Source organism: Apteryx mantelli, chromosome 2 (genome assembly GCF_036417845.1).
Source record: "Apteryx mantelli isolate bAptMan1 chromosome 2, bAptMan1.hap1, whole genome shotgun sequence".
Lineage (NCBI taxonomy): Eukaryota > Metazoa > Chordata > Aves > Apterygiformes > Apterygidae > Apteryx > Apteryx mantelli.
The window spans coordinates 146034353-146054000 of record NC_089979.1 but is presented as its reverse complement, the minus strand read 5'-3'; the positions used below and the strand labels follow the sequence as shown (position 1 = coordinate 146054000).

At 41.7% G+C, this 19648-nt stretch overlaps 2 protein-coding genes across 2 annotated transcripts; one reads left to right on the top strand and one right to left on the bottom strand.

Annotated features, from left to right (window-relative positions):
* Positions 1 to 331: 331 nt before the first annotated feature.
* RPP38 (ribonuclease P/MRP subunit p38) lies at positions 332 to 6169 on the bottom strand. The gene is made up of 2 exons (XM_067291752.1): positions 6077 to 6169; positions 332 to 4189 (listed from the first exon to the last, which is right to left on the bottom strand). Exon 2 carries the CDS (start codon positions 4156 to 4158, stop codon positions 3307 to 3309), a length of 852 nt encoding a protein of 283 aa, XP_067147853.1. The 5' UTR covers positions 4159 to 4189; positions 6077 to 6169; the 3' UTR covers positions 332 to 3306.
* Positions 6170 to 6267: 98 nt separating this feature from the next.
* ACBD7 (acyl-CoA binding domain containing 7) lies at positions 6268 to 19622 on the top strand. Its single transcript, XM_013941566.2, has 4 exons — positions 6268 to 8836; positions 18847 to 18964; positions 19077 to 19139; positions 19227 to 19622. The coding sequence occupies exons 1-4, from the start codon at positions 8825 to 8827 to the stop codon at positions 19298 to 19300; spliced, it is 267 nt and encodes an 88-aa protein (XP_013797020.1). The 5' UTR covers positions 6268 to 8824; the 3' UTR covers positions 19301 to 19622.
* The last annotated feature ends 26 nt before the right edge of the window (positions 19623 to 19648 follow it).

Here is a 19648-nt window from a genome sequence, read left to right as displayed (position 1 = left end):
CTCCTTTTCCAATGTGTGAATGATTTGGAGTTTGGTTTCCCTTTTTTTTTCCTTTCTTTTTTTTCTCTTTCTTCTCTTGGTTAAATTGTAGTGAGAAGATTCTGCCCTAGAGACAGTGATAAATGCTTTCCCTTATTACATTATAGCTCTGTGTTGAAAGCATTCAACTTCAAACAAAGGAAGGGATTGAACTTGAGTTGTCTGACCCTGAGTATGCACCAGCTAGGGGCCTCATGAGAAAAAGGGCTTTAAAGGAGATCTTTCAGACTTCAGATGGTGCAGTCAGGCATTACAATTTTGGCTGCTCTAGTAACTGTCTATACCTGTATAGACAGTTCTATACCTGTATAGACAGCTCTGCCAGCATAGGTAGAGCTCTGACTCCCTGTATGAGGCCTGAGCAGAATTAAGTGCCTGAAGATATAATCTCCAGCAGCTGGGTGGAGTGCTTTAGCTATCTGAAGTAACAAGAGGAGTTTAATCCCAACTCTGTCAGACTTAAATTCTTAACTCCCAAAAGGCTAGAAGGTGCTTTCTCTGCTAGGAATTCACATCAAGGCATGCTGGGATAAGGAAGGAATTTACTAGGGGACTTCAGTGCATTTTGTTTAGGCTCTAAAGGCAGATTTGTCTAGATTTGACAACAGTGCATGGCTCTGGCCTTGTGGCTAAGATACTTCTCTGCTAAGAAATGATCTAAACCCAGGTGTCCCTAATCTGGGTGGGTGGTTTTGAATGCTAGGTGAATGATGCACAAGTTTTCGCTGCCTTCACTCTCTCTACCCCCCTCCCCCCCAAAAAAAAGTGGAAGGAAAGGTAGACAATTTATTTTCTCCTCTATTTTCTGAAATCTGAAGGCAAATCTCCTCAGTTCTATTGTTTGGAAAAGCTCCTAGACCACGACAGGACCAAGCATGCCCAGTCAGAAGGTAGGACTGAACCCAGCTTTCCTACAGCCTGGCTTTCCGCCCTGCTGTTGAGGTGATTGCATGTGAGGGAAGGAATGTAGCCACTCTTCACTTGTGCTGTCTTCTGGTGAAAGAGTATCATTTTCTTCTGAATCTGAGGGGTGCAAATTTGTCTTGTTTTCCGGTTTGTGAAGCTGTATATTAACTGAGGGAAAGAAGGGCAGTCATGCTCCTGTTGAAGCTGTGCTGCATCATGGCTAAGAATACAAATTTACTGGGCCAGAGGGATGTGGGAAGCGGGCATCTGAGCATAGGCATGGGGGTAGTTCCTGGAGAGTCCTGCTCATAAAACTGTGTCATCTAATAGCTGTTTAATCCAAGAGTCTCTTCTGCCCCTGCTGAGTGCTCCAACCTTTTAGCTAGCCATACTCTTTACCTCAAGTAATTTGCTGAAGCATCACAGCTTCAAGAGGATGCAAATCTTGAAGGTGTCCCTGCCTGCCTCCACACCAGGAGATGGTCACTTAGGAAGTGGAAACTGCAGGAACTCGCGCTCGCTTCCTAAGCAGGTGCTTAACTGTAGGGTATTATCAATGTGCGTGCCGCTGCCAGCAGCTCTGACGGAGAGGCTCGTGTGCTTTCAGAAATTGAACCTGTCTGTGCATTAGACTTGCTACCAGAAGAGCCACCAGGTAAGACTCCTGAAAAACAAATAGATGGTTTCCCAAAATTACGGCAGACTAGTTTAACAGCTCACCCCACCACCTTTCCCACCAGTCTGCTGAAATTTCTTCTGTAATTCCTTTCCTAAAGTAACTTTCCAGCTGTGGAGGGGAAACAAATACCTGAAGAAAGCTATAGACCTGAGCAGGCAGCAAGGTGCTTAAAAGATGATTGCTGCAACATTTATGTTCTTTACCAAAGGTAATCCTCATGCTTTGTTTAAAGACTCAGATTTAAGTGTGGTGTTAGAATTAGCTAGCGTGGGAATTAAAAGCACTAGTTCTAGCATGCCCTTAAAATTTTATGCATCTAAAAAGCCAAAGCAAATGAGGTGTATGAAGGTCAATGAAGCAAGGCAAAAAAAACCCAAAACCCCACACTCTCTCCTTGCCACCTCCAGCCAGGGAGGGCAAAAATTTTGGCATTAGATATCTTTGTTTTGTTTAACCTTCAGAAAGCCTCATGATTACAGAATCATTGCTACTGCCTCCCTTTCTAGTTGACATCATGAACTTAAGTCACTTCTAAATAAATCCAAAATACAGATGAGCTAGCTGATGGTACTGAAAGAATAGATAAACAAATCTCTGAAAACTACACCATCTTTAGGAAACAATAAAGTAAACTCCCTTAAGATATTTTGATCTTTCTTCTACAGTACCACAGTAGTGACTTTTAAAATATTGAGCTCCAACTAAACTCCTGTGTTGACTTTGATGGCATCTGAGTTGCATCACCATTCCCTTTCCTTCCTACAAAACAACTGTCTCATTAGGAAACTCTTCATAGTCCTCACTAGAATGAAAGGAAACTCAAAAGTTGTTGGGTACATTTTCAGTCTCTTGTAGTGGTTTACAGCCATCACCTGCTACTTTACCTACACCAGTACATAGCTTATATGGACTTACTGGGAAGTAATTTTAGACTCCATTTAGAAATCAATTTGAGTTTAGATTAGTCTAATGCACAGATCCTGTGGAAAAAATGTAATAGTTTGCATACAGAAGTCTTCTTCAAAAATGCAGCAAAGTAGTAATTTGGCCTTGTTCTGTGTATGAAAAGTAAAAGTGTTTTTCTTTAGCATATCAGACACAAAATATAGTTGGAATCCAAGTCTGCATGCATTCTTGACCAAAACAAGCTTAGTGTCCAGCAGAGTAAAGTATGAAAGTTCAAAAGGGAAGTCTGCCTGTGCTATTGGTTACAGCTGTTTACTTGAAACAAGCATTGAACCAGCTTTAAAAAAAGTTATACCAGCATGGACATTTGTTTAAATAAACTTTCAATTTTGGTATCGATTTGTTTGAATAATTACACAAGTTACAGTGATTCCTGTTCAAAGTGTGTTCATCTATATAAAAATATAAAGTTTGCTTAATGCTTTGCACTAATTTCAAGGATGTACCTACTATAGTATCTTGTATTACCTCAGGATGTTCATTTAGTGATTTTTATCCAAATGCAAGTGAACTATTTAGCCCTAGATACGGACACACAGATGTTTCAGCAGTATTCTTTAATATAAAAGCAGAAAGAACCTCAACTGAATGCAACATAGCTGACTTCAACTTACACTGAAGTGCTTCACACTGTAAAGCCTTACAACATAGTTCAGAATTCGATATTGAGTGAACAAATAAAATCAATTTAACAGGAAGAGCTGAACTAAAGTCAATTATGTTGAGAGAGGTTTTCTCTTTTTGCAAGGTGGTTTCCTTATCTTATTTGGATTTGGAACAAGCTTCTTGATTTTCAAAGGCTGCAAAACTACATTTGAAAAACCAAGCTGATTGCTTTCATTACGCTTCCGCTTCTGGCTTGTAAGCTCTTCCCCCAGTGTTTCTGCAAGCTGCTCAGGATCTTGAATTTCTGAAGAATCTGAATGTGCATCTGCCACAGACTGTTCAGTTCCATACTGAATCCATGGCACTTCCAAAGCAGGTATCTTTGGAATTATTGCTTCTACTACCTCAGTGAATTTATCAGACTGCCTTTTAAAGCCTAGTGCTAAAACAGAGGTTAAGCCAAGAAGTGGTGCAATTGTTTCACTGAGACGGGGAACCTGGCCTGCTGGTGTTGCTCGACTTGCACTCAGATGAATAAGATGTGATGTGATTATGTCAGGTTTTGCAGACTTACACACCAGCAAGAGAATAAGTTCATTTTTTTCCAAAGCTTTTGTAACTTCATTAATTCCAATGGCAAGCTGCCTTCTGATATTTAAGTCAGTCCATCCTGGTTCTTGTCGCTTGCCTTCTGTTTCCTTTTCTTTAGGGAGTTCGCTGTTGGTAATATCACACTTTCTTTCCAGTTGTTTTTTTGTAACGGAACGTCTTTTCTTTCTTGGAGTCTCAATCTTTTTAAGTCCAATATGTTTAATCCTTTCTTCTAAAGTCTGTAGTATAAAATGCATATCATCTCCATCTATGGTTTTCCACTGAATAACATAGGGATCATCTAAACATGTTTTTACATTAATTTTCTTTGCTTTACGGAGCGATGCAGTCCCACGCTGAATTACAGGCATCCTGACGTTCTTTTGTGTTTTGCCACCTTAGCTGTGAAGGGAAGAAAGAGGTAAACAGTAGTTCAAATACTATAATGTTTGCTGTGGACATCATTATCAGAAGTTTCTGCTGGGGGCCCAGCAGAGAAACCTCAGATCTCAAAGTGATTCTAACAACTATCACCCTCTTCACATTAGCTCAGTGCTAATCCTTAAAAAGAAATCTTGCACAATGCACAGAGTATCAGTCTTCCCAAGTTACATACTGTGCTGCCTTTTTATTTATTTTTTTAATTAATAGAGTAGACTCGAGAGCAAGGCATCACTGATGTCCAGAGACCCTTCTGAAGCTGAACAAAAGCAAAAGGTTGTACAGGTAAAAATAAAAATGAAAAAAATGAGATGAAGGAGCTGCTTAGTTTTCAATGTTGCATATCTGCATTTTAGAATTATTTTCCTATGACCCCATATGAAAAAAAATGCAGAATCAAAATATGAACAAGCTCCAGGTTCCTGAATTTAACCTTTTAAAAAAAAACTTTACTTAATTTGCCTTTTCATTCTTCACTCCACGTCTTAATTATTTTTAAGATTTGTCTGCATTTAGAAGATGTGATAGAAGTTTGCAGACTCTATTAACTCCTATGTTTTCAGTGAAGAAAGGCAATTCTTTGCAGGCCTCCAGAAAGTTCAGAAGAGACCTTTTATTCTTGCATCATCTAGACCATGCCTATAGGGATGAGAAAAATGAAAGTGGAGCACAAGAAAGGATAATTGTTCTAGCTCTGATCTGTCTAGTCCAGAGTACCAGTGAAGACACGATGGCAGGCCTGAGCGCAGGCCTGGTTAGCTCAGTAAGGCCCCATACTCCTGCTTGGGTTACTCTTCACTCACTATCTCCCTGCTAAACTAGTGTATTTTTATTGTTGCACAGCCAAGCTGTGAATAAGAAGAGTTTAGGTTTCAAATTAAGGAGAATCAGCACATGACTCTCTCCTTGGGTTTCCTAATTACCCAAGCGGAAATCTTGACAGCATTTATGTACATCTCTTGAGTGATGGCATCTAGGCATCTACAAAATACCATTTCATTGGTCATATCAGTTCTCTATGTACTGATAGCAACCTAGCTTGATTAAAATTTATGGAGCTATTGGCCATGAAGCTGTTGAGTCCCTTTTGCTTACCTTCAGCGTGGAAACAGCTGAAGCATGGAAATGACCACTAGAAATCTCACGTGTGTGTCATGGACAGAGTTAAGATGAGAAATGGAAGCTTATGATAGGGAGGTTAAAAGAAAAAACAACGAGTTCTGTTTGGATTATCTCTTTTACAGACTTTGACCAACCACCTTTTACAGTGGGTAGAGAGCAGAGGCAGCAACAGACTTGGATATGCAAAAAGAGAAAAACGTAAGAGAGCCTGCAGCAGAGGACCGCATTTCTCTTTTTCAGATGGGCACTGCTGAGGAAAACTCAAAGTATGGTTTCCTGAGGAAGTGAAGCAACGAGGCGAAAAGAACAGTTAAATTACTCTGAGTTTCCAGACCCCCTCGCTTCCCGCGTGAAATACCGAGTACCGCAACGTCCGCTTGCAGCGCCGCGCTCCCCGCAGCCCTGGGGCCGCTGCCGGCGCGAGGCCCAGGGATCGCGACACGGGCCGCCTCGGTGCTCTGCGGCGCGGCCCGCGGGGCTCCGCCGGCCGCCAGGGGGCCCTGCCCGCCCGCCCGCCGCCCAGGCAGAGCCGCCGCCGCCGCCGCCGCGCGGCCCAGCCTCCCGCCGCTGCCGCGTAGCAGCCGGCCGGCGCCAGGCCACGCCCGCCCGACCTCGCGGCTCGGAGCCGGCGCGGCGCGGCCCGCTCCGCTCCCCTCCCCTCCGTCCGGCCCGGCCGCCCCCCGCGGGCCCGGGGCGCCCCGCTCCCGCCCCCACAGCGAGCCCTACCTCGGCGGCGCCCCGCGCGGCCTCCTCCCGCCCGGGCGCAGCGCGACGCGGCGGCAGCCGGAGCCCGCCCCCGCCGCTTGGCGCCGGCGCCGAGGGCAGCTCCGGCCCGCCCCGGCCCGGCAGCGCCGCGCCGCCCCTCCCGGCGGCGCCGCCGGGGGGAGGCGCCGTGGCGCAGAGCGCGGGGCCTCAGGCAGCCCTGCGGGGCCTCGGGCAGCCCTGCGGGGCCGGCCCCCCCGCACCCCCCGCGGCCTCTTCCCGGGCCCCTCGGGGCGCTCTGCCTCCTGCGTTAGGAGACCCGGCCGTGAACGTGGCCCGGAACGTTTCCGTTGCGGGAGACGAAGCCCCGGCCTGAGACGGAGCTGCTGCCGTTCCTGCCACAGGCGCCGCGCCGGGCCGCGCCCGCTTCCCTCCCGCCCCGCCCCGCCGCGAAGAGCCTCCCGGCGCCGGCTGCGGGGCGGCCGCGAGGGCTCGGCCGCGTGGCCCCATCCCGCGAGCCAGCTGCGGGCTGGCGACACCCCCGCGAGCCCCGCTCCGCTCAGCCTGAAGCCCCCAAACCAGGGTACAAGGATGCTGCGGCTGACGCGGTGCCCGAGATTGCGATGACAAATACGCAGGCGCCTGTCGGGGCAAACAGCAGCCACAGCTGGCCACCTCTGCCTGGCGCCAAGACAGTGGATGAACCCTCAGGCCGGCCCTGGGCCAGGGCTGGGGCCAGGCCGGAGGCTTAGACACGGCTGCGCAGAGCTCTTGGGGTGAAGGCGGCAGATTAGCCCGAGTCCCCAGGAGCTGCAGGCTGGATTTGCCAAGTGCTGAGACAAATTGTTCTGTCCCGAGACTGAGAGGAGATTTCCCAGTCGAGAGCCGTGGCAAGGAGAACAGAGCTACCCCGGGTGGTACTTGAGAGCATTCAAGTAATGTTAGGAGAAGTAGATAACACAGTAATTTGCATTCAGTACAGATTTGAGAGATTGAGTAAATAAAACCTGAATCCCACTGAGTTTTGCTAATTGGGCCGTTAGGACAATGCGAGACACTTGCAAGGCAGTGCCAGGCTTCTCAGAAGGTCTTCTGGTGTTCGGCCCTGTCGCTACGCTCTTTCTTATGGACAGCAGTAGTAAAATGCTAATGCTGGAATGCTACGCTCAGTGGGTTTCATTGCAAATTTAATGCTGGCGTTTCCTAATTTTTGGGGTGTTACCATAAATTTCTCTCAATGTGTTTTTAATAGATAATAATACATGCTTTGACTTGTGTAATTAATGAAATCATGGCAAATTAAAGTCAGTAGGAGTTTTGTAATGACCTTACTGCAATGAGTGACTCTCACTGCCTCTTGATGTGTTTAAGTATTGTGTACACACTATGCATGTTACTATGTAGCATAATATATATACTACTAACTATAACTGTAGATAACATACTATGTTATCTATAGCTAATAATAAGATGACAGATAAGAACTGATTGTTTAGGATGCTTTTCAGAGTCTGCTATGAACCATTAACAAATCTTTAAAAATACATTCCCTTTCTGTATTTACCTCAGCACATAATATTGCACATGGCTTCTTGTATCTGAATGGGACTTGTGTAAAACAGAGCTTCCCTAGCAAAAGTAATGGCATCTTTGTTCTGTTGTTTTGGAGACAAGAGTTGACTGAGCTGATGCCAAAGCTTTTTGATCTCTGTTTTTATTTACTGAAGTTCACTTGTTTTGTTTTCTCTTTAAGCCTCAGTTTGATTTGACCTGGACCTAAGTTGAGTGAAAACAGTCTTTTTAAATGGGTTTATGGAAGGTAATGGATTTAAAAATCTTGAAGTGTTATGATTAAACCATGCTCAAGGAATGATGAATATAAACTTACTGAAGCAGTAATACAAAGAATTTATGAATTGATGTAACAGATAAGGAGGGATGGATTTTTGATTTTTTTTCCTTTAATGGGTCCAATTTTAGGCTATTTTACTAATTCTTGTGATACTCTTTTTTTATTCTGTGTTTAGTAGAACGAAGAAAATAACATCTAGCATTCTCAAGGTATTTTGTTTGTGTAACTGTTTGTATCTGGTAGCCCCCAAATGACCCTCATGCTTTTTAGACTTCATGCTGGAGCAGCCCCTGTTCTGCCATGTACCAAGTCCCCAGTCTAGGCTAGTAAATGGACAGAGGCTGCGGAAGGAGGAAAAGGGAACAATAACGAGGGTGATTGCAATTCACGTCAGATTCACAGTAGGTTGCGCAGAAGAAATTCCTTTTTCAAACAAAAGACTTGGAAATGTTGCTGTATTTCTTTTCTTAGGCTGCTGGCCTTACTCTCAAGAGTACAGAAACGAGGCCAAAGCTCAGTTTTTCTGAGGGAACAGCTATTAAGCCTGAATGCCCAGAAGTAATACCCAGAAAAAAATACCCCCACGTTCCTTCTGGGGCATTAAGAGCAGCTGCAGTACATGCAGTAGCGCGCTTGAGAGGAGCCGAGCGGGCGAGCGAGCCCGGCCGGCTGCGCCCCTCTCCTGCAGCACGGGGCGCGCTGGGGCTCTGCTGCGCTGCGCTGCGCTGCGCTGCGCAGAGGAGCCTCCGCGATGAGGTCATGTTGTCGCTGCTCCAACGCGCACAGTGAAATACAGCCCTGCCGCGGGGCTCGCAGCGCCAGCTGGGGCCGCGGGGCAGATCTGTGGCGCCCGGAGACAACAGCACCGCACTTGCGCCGGAGAAGGAGGGCGTCTGTCTGCCGGTCCCCGTCACAGCATCATGACTCTCCAGGTAGGTGCTTCTGCATCTCGGCGAGACAGAAAGAAGCTGCATGCAGAGAGGAGAGAGGGAGGGATGTACTGCAGCGTCTGCCGTGGTAATGCTGTATCGGAGACAGCAGCACTTCTTTGGTTTGAGGATTATTAATGCAAAATCAAGGTTATTCTGCAGCATGGGAAATTTGCATAAACCTTTGAAGGTTAAATAATGCATTGATTTTTGCAAATGGAGGGAGAGAGACACATCACCTTATTTTGAACATGCTTATTTTGAACATGATACATGGGTCATGTGATTTTGCTGAGATGGGAGACTTACCTGTTTAGAGTGTGCAAGAACTATTTTTATGTGTGAATCTGAGTTTGCTAGGACTGGATTATGCATTGAGAGGTAGGTATGTATTTAAGGTTTTTTTAGGAGATGATTACTTATTTAGAGCTAAAAATGAACAGGGAAACTTCTAACGCTGAATCAATGGTATATATGCTTTGGGGAAACATGAGTAATTTTGAAAGGAGTGGTGCATGTTTTTTTAGGTTATGTGCGTTTTTGGAGAGGTTACATTTCGAGGGGCATGTGTGTTTGACAGGACAACCTGACCACCAAAAAAGAGCTACTTTCTATCTGACTAGATTTAAATAGTTCCTGAGGAGCTAATCTTTATTGCTGGCTGCTAGCCTCCTGCCTTTGTAGTGAAGTGTGAATACTTTCCTTGTCTTGCTCGTGCCCGGATGAATTCAGCAGTTCTTTATTAGGCTTTCTGTTATCCCTCTCACGTTAAGAGCCTCAAGCCCTTTTATCCTAGTCTCATTATAATGCGCATCTCAGCTTGGTTAGTGCGTGTGTTTTGCAGCGAGCGAGCAACGCAGCGCTTGGTGACCTAGATGCAGGGAGCACATTGTCAGTAGCTCAGCAGTTTTCTTCTGCGCTGCAGTTATGGTGCAATGGCACGGAGGTGTCCTTGGGATGCTTTACAGCTCGAAGGATGGATCTTTTCCAGTGGATCAGAACTGCCAAATCCCAAACATAACACCACATTTGTTTCATTAATAATCACTGAAATGACATTTTGTTTTATCCTGTCTTTTACTCACTGTAGAAAACAAGTTTCTTATTACCCCGATACCTTAAAAATGAACAATAAATCACTATTAGAAAGAGCTGAGTACAATACGATATGCCATTGTTACATACAGTTATATCTTCACAAGAAAAGTGGTTGAAATATGGAATGCTACACATTCTGCGTTTAAAGATTATGGAGGTTTCTTATCCATTTTCATTTTGGTTGACAGCTGCCATCCATACCCATAAAACATCTTTGAATCAAGCTCTAAGGGAACTTGAGGACAAATGGATAAAATACTGTTTTCATCAAGGAGGCTGTACGGTATCTCTAGGATTAGTTTTGCGAACTGCTAAAATACTCTGCTGTAAATGAAGAATTCATTCAAGCTTTTATTCTTTTCACAATGGAAGTATTATGTGATAATAGTCTTATAGTAATCTGTGCATTTATCTCTAATTCATGTGTGTATCTTTATGTAATTATATGTCTATAAATATCTATATACAGAAAATACTTCTGCTTTTAATCTGGGGAGTTAAAGGGAATTTTATCAGCACATGATTAAAAGGAAATTATGTTTTTTCAAATGCTCCTAAGCATGTTGTGTAAGCAAGCAAATCCTAAATGATATTGTGTGCAATGGGTGGGTAAGGGAGGTTGAAGAAGGAAATGTTTAGTATTTAAATTTTATTTCTGCCTCTTTCTTGTGGCAGAAGACGTGTACCTGCGTATTTTTTAAAACAGTGTCTTGTGATATTTGCATATGGATCCAAATAAAATGAAAGTATATTAAGCATAAGATAAGAAGTTAATGGCCTCCTTTCTCGGTTTATTTTTTGAGTGGTCTTTTGTCTGTGCAAGTCTAACAGCAGTTCTAGTTCATTCTTATTGTGAAGGTTCAATCCAAAAACAATTCAAGGCAATGGGAAGACTTCCAGTAACTTGAATAGTCCTTGAATCTCAGTTTTGACAAAGGCTCAAATACTGTACTGGCCACAGTGTAAAAATGAAGATAGAAGCTTATTTTGTCTCTAATTGATTTGGCAATTCAGCTATGTTTTATTATTGATGCAATGTTTAAATCTTATTGTTAACAGAGCATGAATGCTATTTTATTTGTATGTGGATGATAATATTGGGAGATGTCTGTGATGTGGGAGATGTAAAGACATGACAACAGTTTTCCTATGGTACCATATATATATAGTCAAATATGTTACATCTGCTGATGCTTGGATTAAGAATGAAGTATTATTTTAATAGCATTTTATGTGTACAAGAAATCTTCAGGGTGGTGAGCCATCAAATTTATTTTCTTGAACAAATACATCCTTCTTATGCACTTAGGTGGCCAGTCTGAGTGTAAATGCTTTGTTTTCAGGAGTGTCAAAGATGCACAGTTCCAGTTTCTTTCCGGCAGTATTTTTAATCCTGGCTTATGTGTGTTGCAGTGCTGATTCTGTTGCCCTTCATTGAGCACATCTCTGTGTGTCTATTTAAAAGATTTTTGTTAGTGCATATGCAGACATAGGGTTTTGCATAATTATACTGCAGGTTTGGTACATGAGTACAAAACTCCTGAGTGGTTCCAGCAGGGCTTAACGTAGCCTCTTCCTGCAGTGGGAGAAGCACTTGGCAGCGCGTCACGGTGGGGGCTCCGATGGGGACAAGCTGAGACGGAAGCGCGGAGCACACGAGTCCCACAGCAGCTGCCCGAGGGAAACGGAAAGCAGCCTGGGCCCATTTGCACAGTGGGATAAGCTGTCTAATTTACCAAGGGATATCGTGAGGTAAAAGTTCATACAAATAGTGCCACAAGCGCTGTGAGTTCAAACTCCAGGTTAGCTAACTGATTTGTCCGCCCGTCCGTCTGTCCGTCCCCTTGCGCTCGGCTGGAAGTGCCTGACCTCGCGTTGCGCGCGAAGCACGGTGCGGTGCGGTGGCTTGTGCCCAGCGGCCACGGTTCTCCCCTGCACGCTTAGTGAGCTGCTGGCTTCACGCGGGGGCATTCCCCGTGCCAGCCTTGCTGCTGAAAAGTATTTACCTCCTTTAGATAGTGCTGGGCAGTTTCTGGTGAATAATTAAGAACAGGCGTAACATTTCCACTTGCTGAAGCATTTTATGTGCTCACTGGAAACCCAAGAACAGTTATACGACAAAGGAGAACGAGAAACAACACTGAAAAAGAAGGGAAATAAAGATTCCAAGGCTTTCGAGTAAAAAATGTTCATATTAGGAATTCCTCACAGTGAAGAATTTATTGTTTATCATATTGCTTGCAAGAAGCTCCGCACAAGAACTACAGGCTATAATTAATAACTAAAGCATTCTTTTTTTTGGCCAAAGATCTTTCTCTTTTGAACATCTAGGAAAAGTGAAGGACACAAAAGTCAGTCAAAATGCTTTTTTTGTACCTGCTCCAGAAACTATCAAAGCTATTATTTCTGGAGGAAGAATTGATTTCTCTAATCAAATTTGAGATTAGGGTTTTTTGTTTGCATGGGGTTTTTTTAATGGCATGTAGAACAAATATGTATAGAGAACATACAGTTTTCATGTTAGCCTAACAACTTATCCTAAGGCAAATACTGTTATAGTTGATACTGTAAACTTTCTAAAGGTCAATGAAATTTTAGTGCCAAAGCTTACAAAGTATTTAATGGGAGCTTCTTTATACCATTCCTTACTTCATTGCTGTTCAATAGATTCAGGATTTAAAGAAGAAATTAAATAGCCTAGCATACCAGCCTTTAGTCACAGCTACTGTTGAAAAGCTGCAGGGCCATAGTTACAGAGAAAGATGTCGCAGCGACAATTTCTTAGGGATCAGACTGTTGCACTGTGTATGTAGTTAAACCTAAAAAAAGATTTTTAAAGATTTTTCATTTACTGTTTTGACCTGAAATATAAAGATTCTTATTTTCATTGCTGTATATTTATGTTTATTAAATGTTTTGTGTTTAATTATTTCCTTTTAGCAGCAACTATTTAAAGAGGTTTTAGAAGAACAGAAATTAATGGACTTGCACCATGTGGCAAATGCTAAGGCTGTTTTTCCTGATCCTTTCATTGAGATATTTCACCACTATTAAGACAGCAAAACCACCCATTCATGAAAATATGTATTTGAAGCTCTTACTTATAAGTAGTGAATCTATTTCAATATTAATGTCACTATTGCTAATTTAAAACCTTAAGTCAAACTGCAATTATTTTGCCGGGCTAAATTGCCAGAAATATTTGTTGTTCAGATCTCTAAGACAATATAACTCTTGCTCCAGAGAGCTTAGTACTTTAAAAGATTTTTTAAATGGTTGTTTTATTGCAGTAAGGAGCACACACTGGCTTTCAGACTGCAGCTTGCCACCATTTACAGGCTAGAAAAGACCTCTCAGCAGTAGCGTAACTTTACAAAAAAGTCACTATTTATTGTGAATGTGTAGCAGTCCATGCATGCTTTTGTATGCTTCTTAACCCTGATACAATCCTGGAAAGTGATGTGACCTTTCCTGCACTTTACACTTAGATTTATTTCCTGTGGTAGGGGCCCTTCCCATGAGTAAGCAAAAGGTGGTCAGAGGCAAGGTCCGGTTATGGAAAGAACAGAAAAAGTCCTTAGTTTTAGTTAATTGGTAACAGCTGAATAATGTGTGAAGTGCTTTGGGGGATTTTTTTTTAAATTTATTATTTAATTTAAATCATTAAGCAGCTAATATGACTATTTTTAAACAGGACCTTCCATGGACAGGACACCTTCCAAGGTGTCTTTGCTTATAACAGTCTGACTAGTTGTAGGGAACCTCCATGGAACTTGTACTTCGGCAGGCTTCAAAGGGGAGCACCAGGCAACTATTACTGTGTGTATCATTAAAGTATTTAGGAGCCCTAGTCAAGAGCTCTGGCGGTCTGCAAACACAGAAGAGAAAGGTGGCATTGACTCCAAGGACTTAACAACTGTCAGAAAAGCTGAATTTGAGTCTCGGGTAAAGAACAAGCACTGTCAAGCATGTAATTTGTGCAGTGCTGTATACTGCAAGTTTTGCCTGAAGGTTCAAGGACTTACTATCATGTAGACCACTTTTTTTGAACTCCGTTTAGCTGCAGCTCAGAGTGAAGGCTGTAGTTTGTGTTTAACACAAAGCCAGTCAGGCTGTTACTTAAACCCTGACAAATTGGGAGAGAAGATATTTTACAAAATGTTTAACAAACCACTCTTTCAACTGAGGTATGAGAAAGCTCATACTCCAGCTTTCTAATCTTACAGAAAAACAAATAATCATGTCTCATATTTCTGATAATAAAGTTTGAAGAAGAAAATATTTACATTTCCTTTATACAGAACAAAGAGACAAAAGAATATAAAGAGCTTTTGTTGTCTGCATAATCCATTTTTATTTCTGAACCAAGCCAATTAAATCCAGTCACTTCAATTAAAATAGTTTTCATAATCAGTCAGTTGTTTAATTCTTGCTACAATGCTGATTTTTTTTTCACTAAACAATAGAGAAGATGGAATCCAAAAATGCTCAGAGAAGAGAGGCTGTAAGGTCACTTTAACATTATTGATTCAGCTTTTATGTGTAGTCTGGAGTATAATGTAGTTACATCTGGAGACGTGATTTTGGGTTATCTAAATTAGGTAAAACATATTCTGGGTGTTTTGTTTTTTAATTCCAGGAAAATCCTTTATTTGTCTTTCAGCACTCCCTCATATTTGGTTGGTTTAAAAAAGATCCACAGTGTTTAGTTGTTAGCAAAAGAAGTCAGAGACAAAAAGTTGTATTTCTTGTCCAACGTTTCAAGCTTCATATTTTGCTATGATTCTACAAAATAGTTGCATTTCATTAATATTTAGAATTATTGTTATTAAACAGAAGCAAACTACATATGCCTAAGGTGCATATTTTCAAACTATGAAGTTTTAGATTTAAGAATATTATCTGTCCATCATTTGATTTAGAATTTAATGCAGTAACTCTGCCAAATCATATACTTTATCTAATGACCAGATTTCGGAGTTTCGGGTAGACAAGTGATATTTGCAGTCTTGCTGATTCTCAGTGTTGTTCTGAGTAAAGAAGGAAGGAGAGTCTATCATTATATTTAAAATACCTACACTCAACAGCAGCCTTTTTCAAACTTAAAACTAATAGACTGTGTTTAAAATCCTAACCATTTTCTCTATTCCTGCATCCACTGCTGGGCATTTTGTTCTGTGAGGCCTTGGTGGGAATCTCTTGGAAACTTCTGCTTGTTGATAATGCAAACACTAAGAGTCTTACTGAGTTGGAAGATAATTTGTTAATAAGCATCTGCATTACTGCAGGTTTTTTGGCTCAAGAGCTTTCCTGTCATTGTATTTTTAAGGGCTCCATAAACACTCTCAGGGCTAGAGATGTAGATTATCATTAAAGAAGCCTTCTCATCTAGTGTTCTGTGAATTTGTAACTGCAGTTTAAAGGACATTCAAGATTTAATTCTAATTGCTATTTTGCAGGGTGCATTTCTTTGCTAGAACGCCTTTTAATCATACGTCATAGAATTTTAAAGCATTCCTTTTAAATGCACGTATCCGCCTCCTGCCTCCTGTTTCAACTTTGCGGTGCTTTTACTGGTTTACATCTGCCTGTGGTGAATTAGGAAAAATGTCCAGAGCAGGGAATGCAAGCTGTGCACCTCAGCAGCAGCATAGCTCTGAAACCGAGCACTGCCTCTTAACCATGATAACCAGCATGTCACAGGGGGAAATACCCCCCCCCCCAATCCCCCAATCTACAGTTCAGCAGTAGTGCAAGCTGAAGTGCAAGGGGAAGCTTAACCAAGAGCACCCTTATTCTTTAGCAACTCCTGCCTCTGCTTTACCATAACCTGCCTCTTTTCCTTCAGCAGACCTCAGCCTCTGCCCTGTATGTTATCAGAGGAGTTATTTTCAAGGCACAGTATTTTAAAGCAGCATGTTTTATCTAATGAGGGGATTTTATATGAGAAAATGCAGGATATACAGATGCACAGAACAGATGAATCATAAAATCATCTTTCTGTTCATCCCTTTTCTTTTTTAGTATTTCATGGGTTATTTGCAATAATAGCAAGAAGCTTCAGGTGGAAGCAGTTTTGAATTTGTTGATCTGAAACTGGAGACTTTGGACTTGGCTGAACACTAATGTACATACTGATTAAGACCTAAAAGCTGAACTTCATGGCTAAGATTTGGTCAGATAAATCTTACTTTTAGAAATATAAAGAAAGATGTCAAAAGCTTTTCAAAGAAGCATGTTTTCAATTGTGGAAGTAAACTGGCGTTCCACCCTAACTTCTAGTAGGCAGTGAGCTCTAACGTCAGGCCCGCAAAGCTCCTTGCAACTATTAGAGACTCTGAGATTCAGACCCACCTCTGACATGAATGTGTGCACATATGAGCTAAATAAAACAGGGCTTCAAGAGTGTCTTGAGCAGTGTGTCCCACATAAAGCTGTTGTCATCTCTCTAGTCACCTTTTTGTTTTGTTCACATCTGTAGCTAGGAGCTGTTGTATGGGCTCAAACACAGAAGTCCTTATACAAAGATACGGGAGAAGTGAGTGAGGTAATTCTTACCATCTTTTTAGTGAAGAGAATCAAGGGCCAAGCTACAGTATGCTGGTCAGGGTGACAGTGTCATATGTTTTTCAGCCAAAGGAGTGAGCCAGAACATAAAGATCAAGTGAATGTTGATAACAATTAAATGCTGTCGAAGCAAACTGTGAAAAACACGCTACCCTTTTGGAGGTCCTACCATCTTTTATCCAGTGCATGCTACAGGTGAACAGCTGACTTAAATGTAAAGCTTTCAAAGCACTGGGGCAGCCTATTGGATTCCATAGGTCATCTCTAATGTCTTTCTGTCCAGAAGTGATACAAATGTACAATTCATTCCAGTCAACTTTAAAGTCCTGGTCTTAAAAATGGTGACAGAGCCATTACTATAGTCCCTAGCTGGGCAGGTAAGAAAAAGCAGATGTGTTCTGCCAAGAACTACTGAGGGAAGATTGCCTTCCAAACACAACAAACCTTCCTCCCCCAGGTATTCTTGTATTTCTTTTAAATTTAGGACCCTGTCTTGTTAATAGCTGTCTTTATGCCAAAGGAAGGAAGAAAGCACATTGGCAAACCCCGGATCTACACAGCCCTGAAGATCTAAATTCACAGGCTTTTGTTCTTAGAAGACTTCTGCTTTGTCTTTGTTGGTTTCAAAAGGCAATTGAAAGTTTCACAAAAAGTAGAAATTCTCAACTAGCTACATGGGTGAGAACTTGATATCTGGGAACCTTACTGACTAGCCAAACTAAATTTCCAGACAAAAAGAGTCCAAATTAATTCCACCTCAGGAGGCAGTGGTGACTCATTTGGTGGGAGAGCAGCCAGGTTTCTGTGACTGAACACTGCAGTGTGCCTAGCTACCTCGCCTTGGCCTCTTTCACATGATACTGCTGCTTTAATGCACCCATCAGCTGATGTATCATTAATTCAATGAATGCATATTTTCGTGATTCCATGAAGGGGGCCTTTCTTTGAAGAAAGATGCCTGAGCATCAGTCTTTCTTTAATTAAATTCTTTACAATTTTCCTTCTTCCATTTAAATACAGAAATACCTGTCTGTCTTTATTTTCTCCCTGTTAATATGAAGACTGCTATACTGAACCCAGAGCTCATTCTTACTTGTTTCTTTCTATCACCTGGTCTTGCCAGCACAGTCACCTGCCAAGGAGAAAGGCATCAATTAAGAAGACAAATGTGCCTTAGGCTTTCTTATTTAAAAAGAAAAGAGCAATGAATGTCTTGTAACTAGAGGAAAGAAAAAAGTGGTATAATGAAGCAGGGAGTCTATATCCCAGTTGGTTGCAACCTGCCTATACAGACTGCTGAGATGATAACTCCAGTCTTTTAGTTATTTTATAAACAGAGCCACAGAACTCCTATTGATACATAGCTGATTTTTTGCACAAAGTTGTAGACTTTTTTATAAATATTAAATATATGTGTAATAGCACCTTTTGCAGGATATACTGTGGTTGTGCAAATGCAGATCAAACTCAAAAGCTAAAATAATTAGTGTAACCAGCATATAGCATATTTAAGTACCTGTATCTTTTTTTGCATTATAGTAGTGCAGGGAACCAGTGTTTCTGTGGTCACTGAAGAAATATAGATAACTCTGAAGCCTGGGCATGAAACAGGCTACAAACTCTATGCTAAGGGCTAGCCTGAGACCTAGTATATAGAGAATATCAGCCAGCCTTGGGTTGAGGCGAGTGTGAGGCACATGAAGATGAATAGACTATTTCCATCTTAAATGTATCCCTTGCTCTGTGCTATACTGTGTGTATACAGCATGTATACCACAAGAGTTGGGTGTAGAAGGTTGTCCTGGCAGTAGCACTGCTCCAGGCTCCACAAGGCACATCCACATGCTGTTGGTCACCTCTTGTGCTTTCAGCAGGCGAGTGGAAGTGACAGGGGCTGTGTGCAGTACCTCTCAAAGGGTAGTAGGGCTCTTCCGTTAGAGCCCACACCTGGATGCAGTCAGGGCCAAAAGGACTCAGGTGTTAGCTGGGGTGCAGTGTTCAGTGAATGCCTTCATACCTGCAGCACACACTGAATGTGAAAGACATATACTACATGCAATGTATACATTGCTTGCATTAATATATTTGTAAATATCCTGGCACTAGATAGTCATCTATAATGGTTCCAGGTGTTTAGGTGTAAAACTGTGGGTAAAAAAGAGGTTTACTTATTTTAGCAATGCTGATCCTATCAGCTAAGCAGGCCAAGTTCCCTTTCTAATAACCTATAGCTTTATTAAACTTCTTTCACAGAAAAATACCTAGACTTATCACTAACCCAAGTGACTACTTGAGGACATTGCCTCTTGAGAGGGAAACTAAGACCTTTCATATTTTTCTTTCATCAGGCTGACTTTGATGGTGCTGCAGAAGAGGTGAAAAAATTAAAAACAAGACCAACTGATGATGAACTGAAGGATCTATATGGATTCTACAAACAGGCTACTGTTGGAGACATTAATATTGGTACTTTTGTTCCCATAAATACATGAAATTTACCCCCATATCTTAATGAAATCTAGCAAATACTATATAAATCTGTATGATAATCAATAAAGGTATTCATTTATTTTGGCAGAATATCCAGGAGTGCTAGATTTGAAAGGCAAAGCCAAATGGGAAGCATGGAACCTGAAAAAAGGTGTTACAGTAATTAACTTTACATCATGTAATCGCTCTTATAGAACAACAAATAAGGAAAGATAATGACTCATACTTTCCTTTGCAGGTTTATCAAAGGAGGACGCCATGAATGCCTATATTTCTAAAGCAAAAGCAATGGTAGAGAAATATGGGATCTAGAATACTCAAAATAATTCCCACTAATAATTAACTCTTCGGTAGCTAATGAACTAACTTTTTTAAGAAAGTGCAATACTAACTCTTCATTGTGTAGCCTGACACTAAAATCTTTTAAGCAAGAGTTGTTTGGCCCTAAAGGGTATTTACATGCATACTGCATTTTAGACTGTATCTGTACTTATTCTAAATAAATTTGTACCTATTCAGTTAATCTTTCTGTAAGAATTGTGGATTTGTGAAGGTATTAAATTATATTTAGCATTTTCATATTAGCACACAAAGAAGCTCTATAAGTAAAATAATATATTTGCCATTTTTTCTCCAAAATATGGTTACGGAATAAAGTGA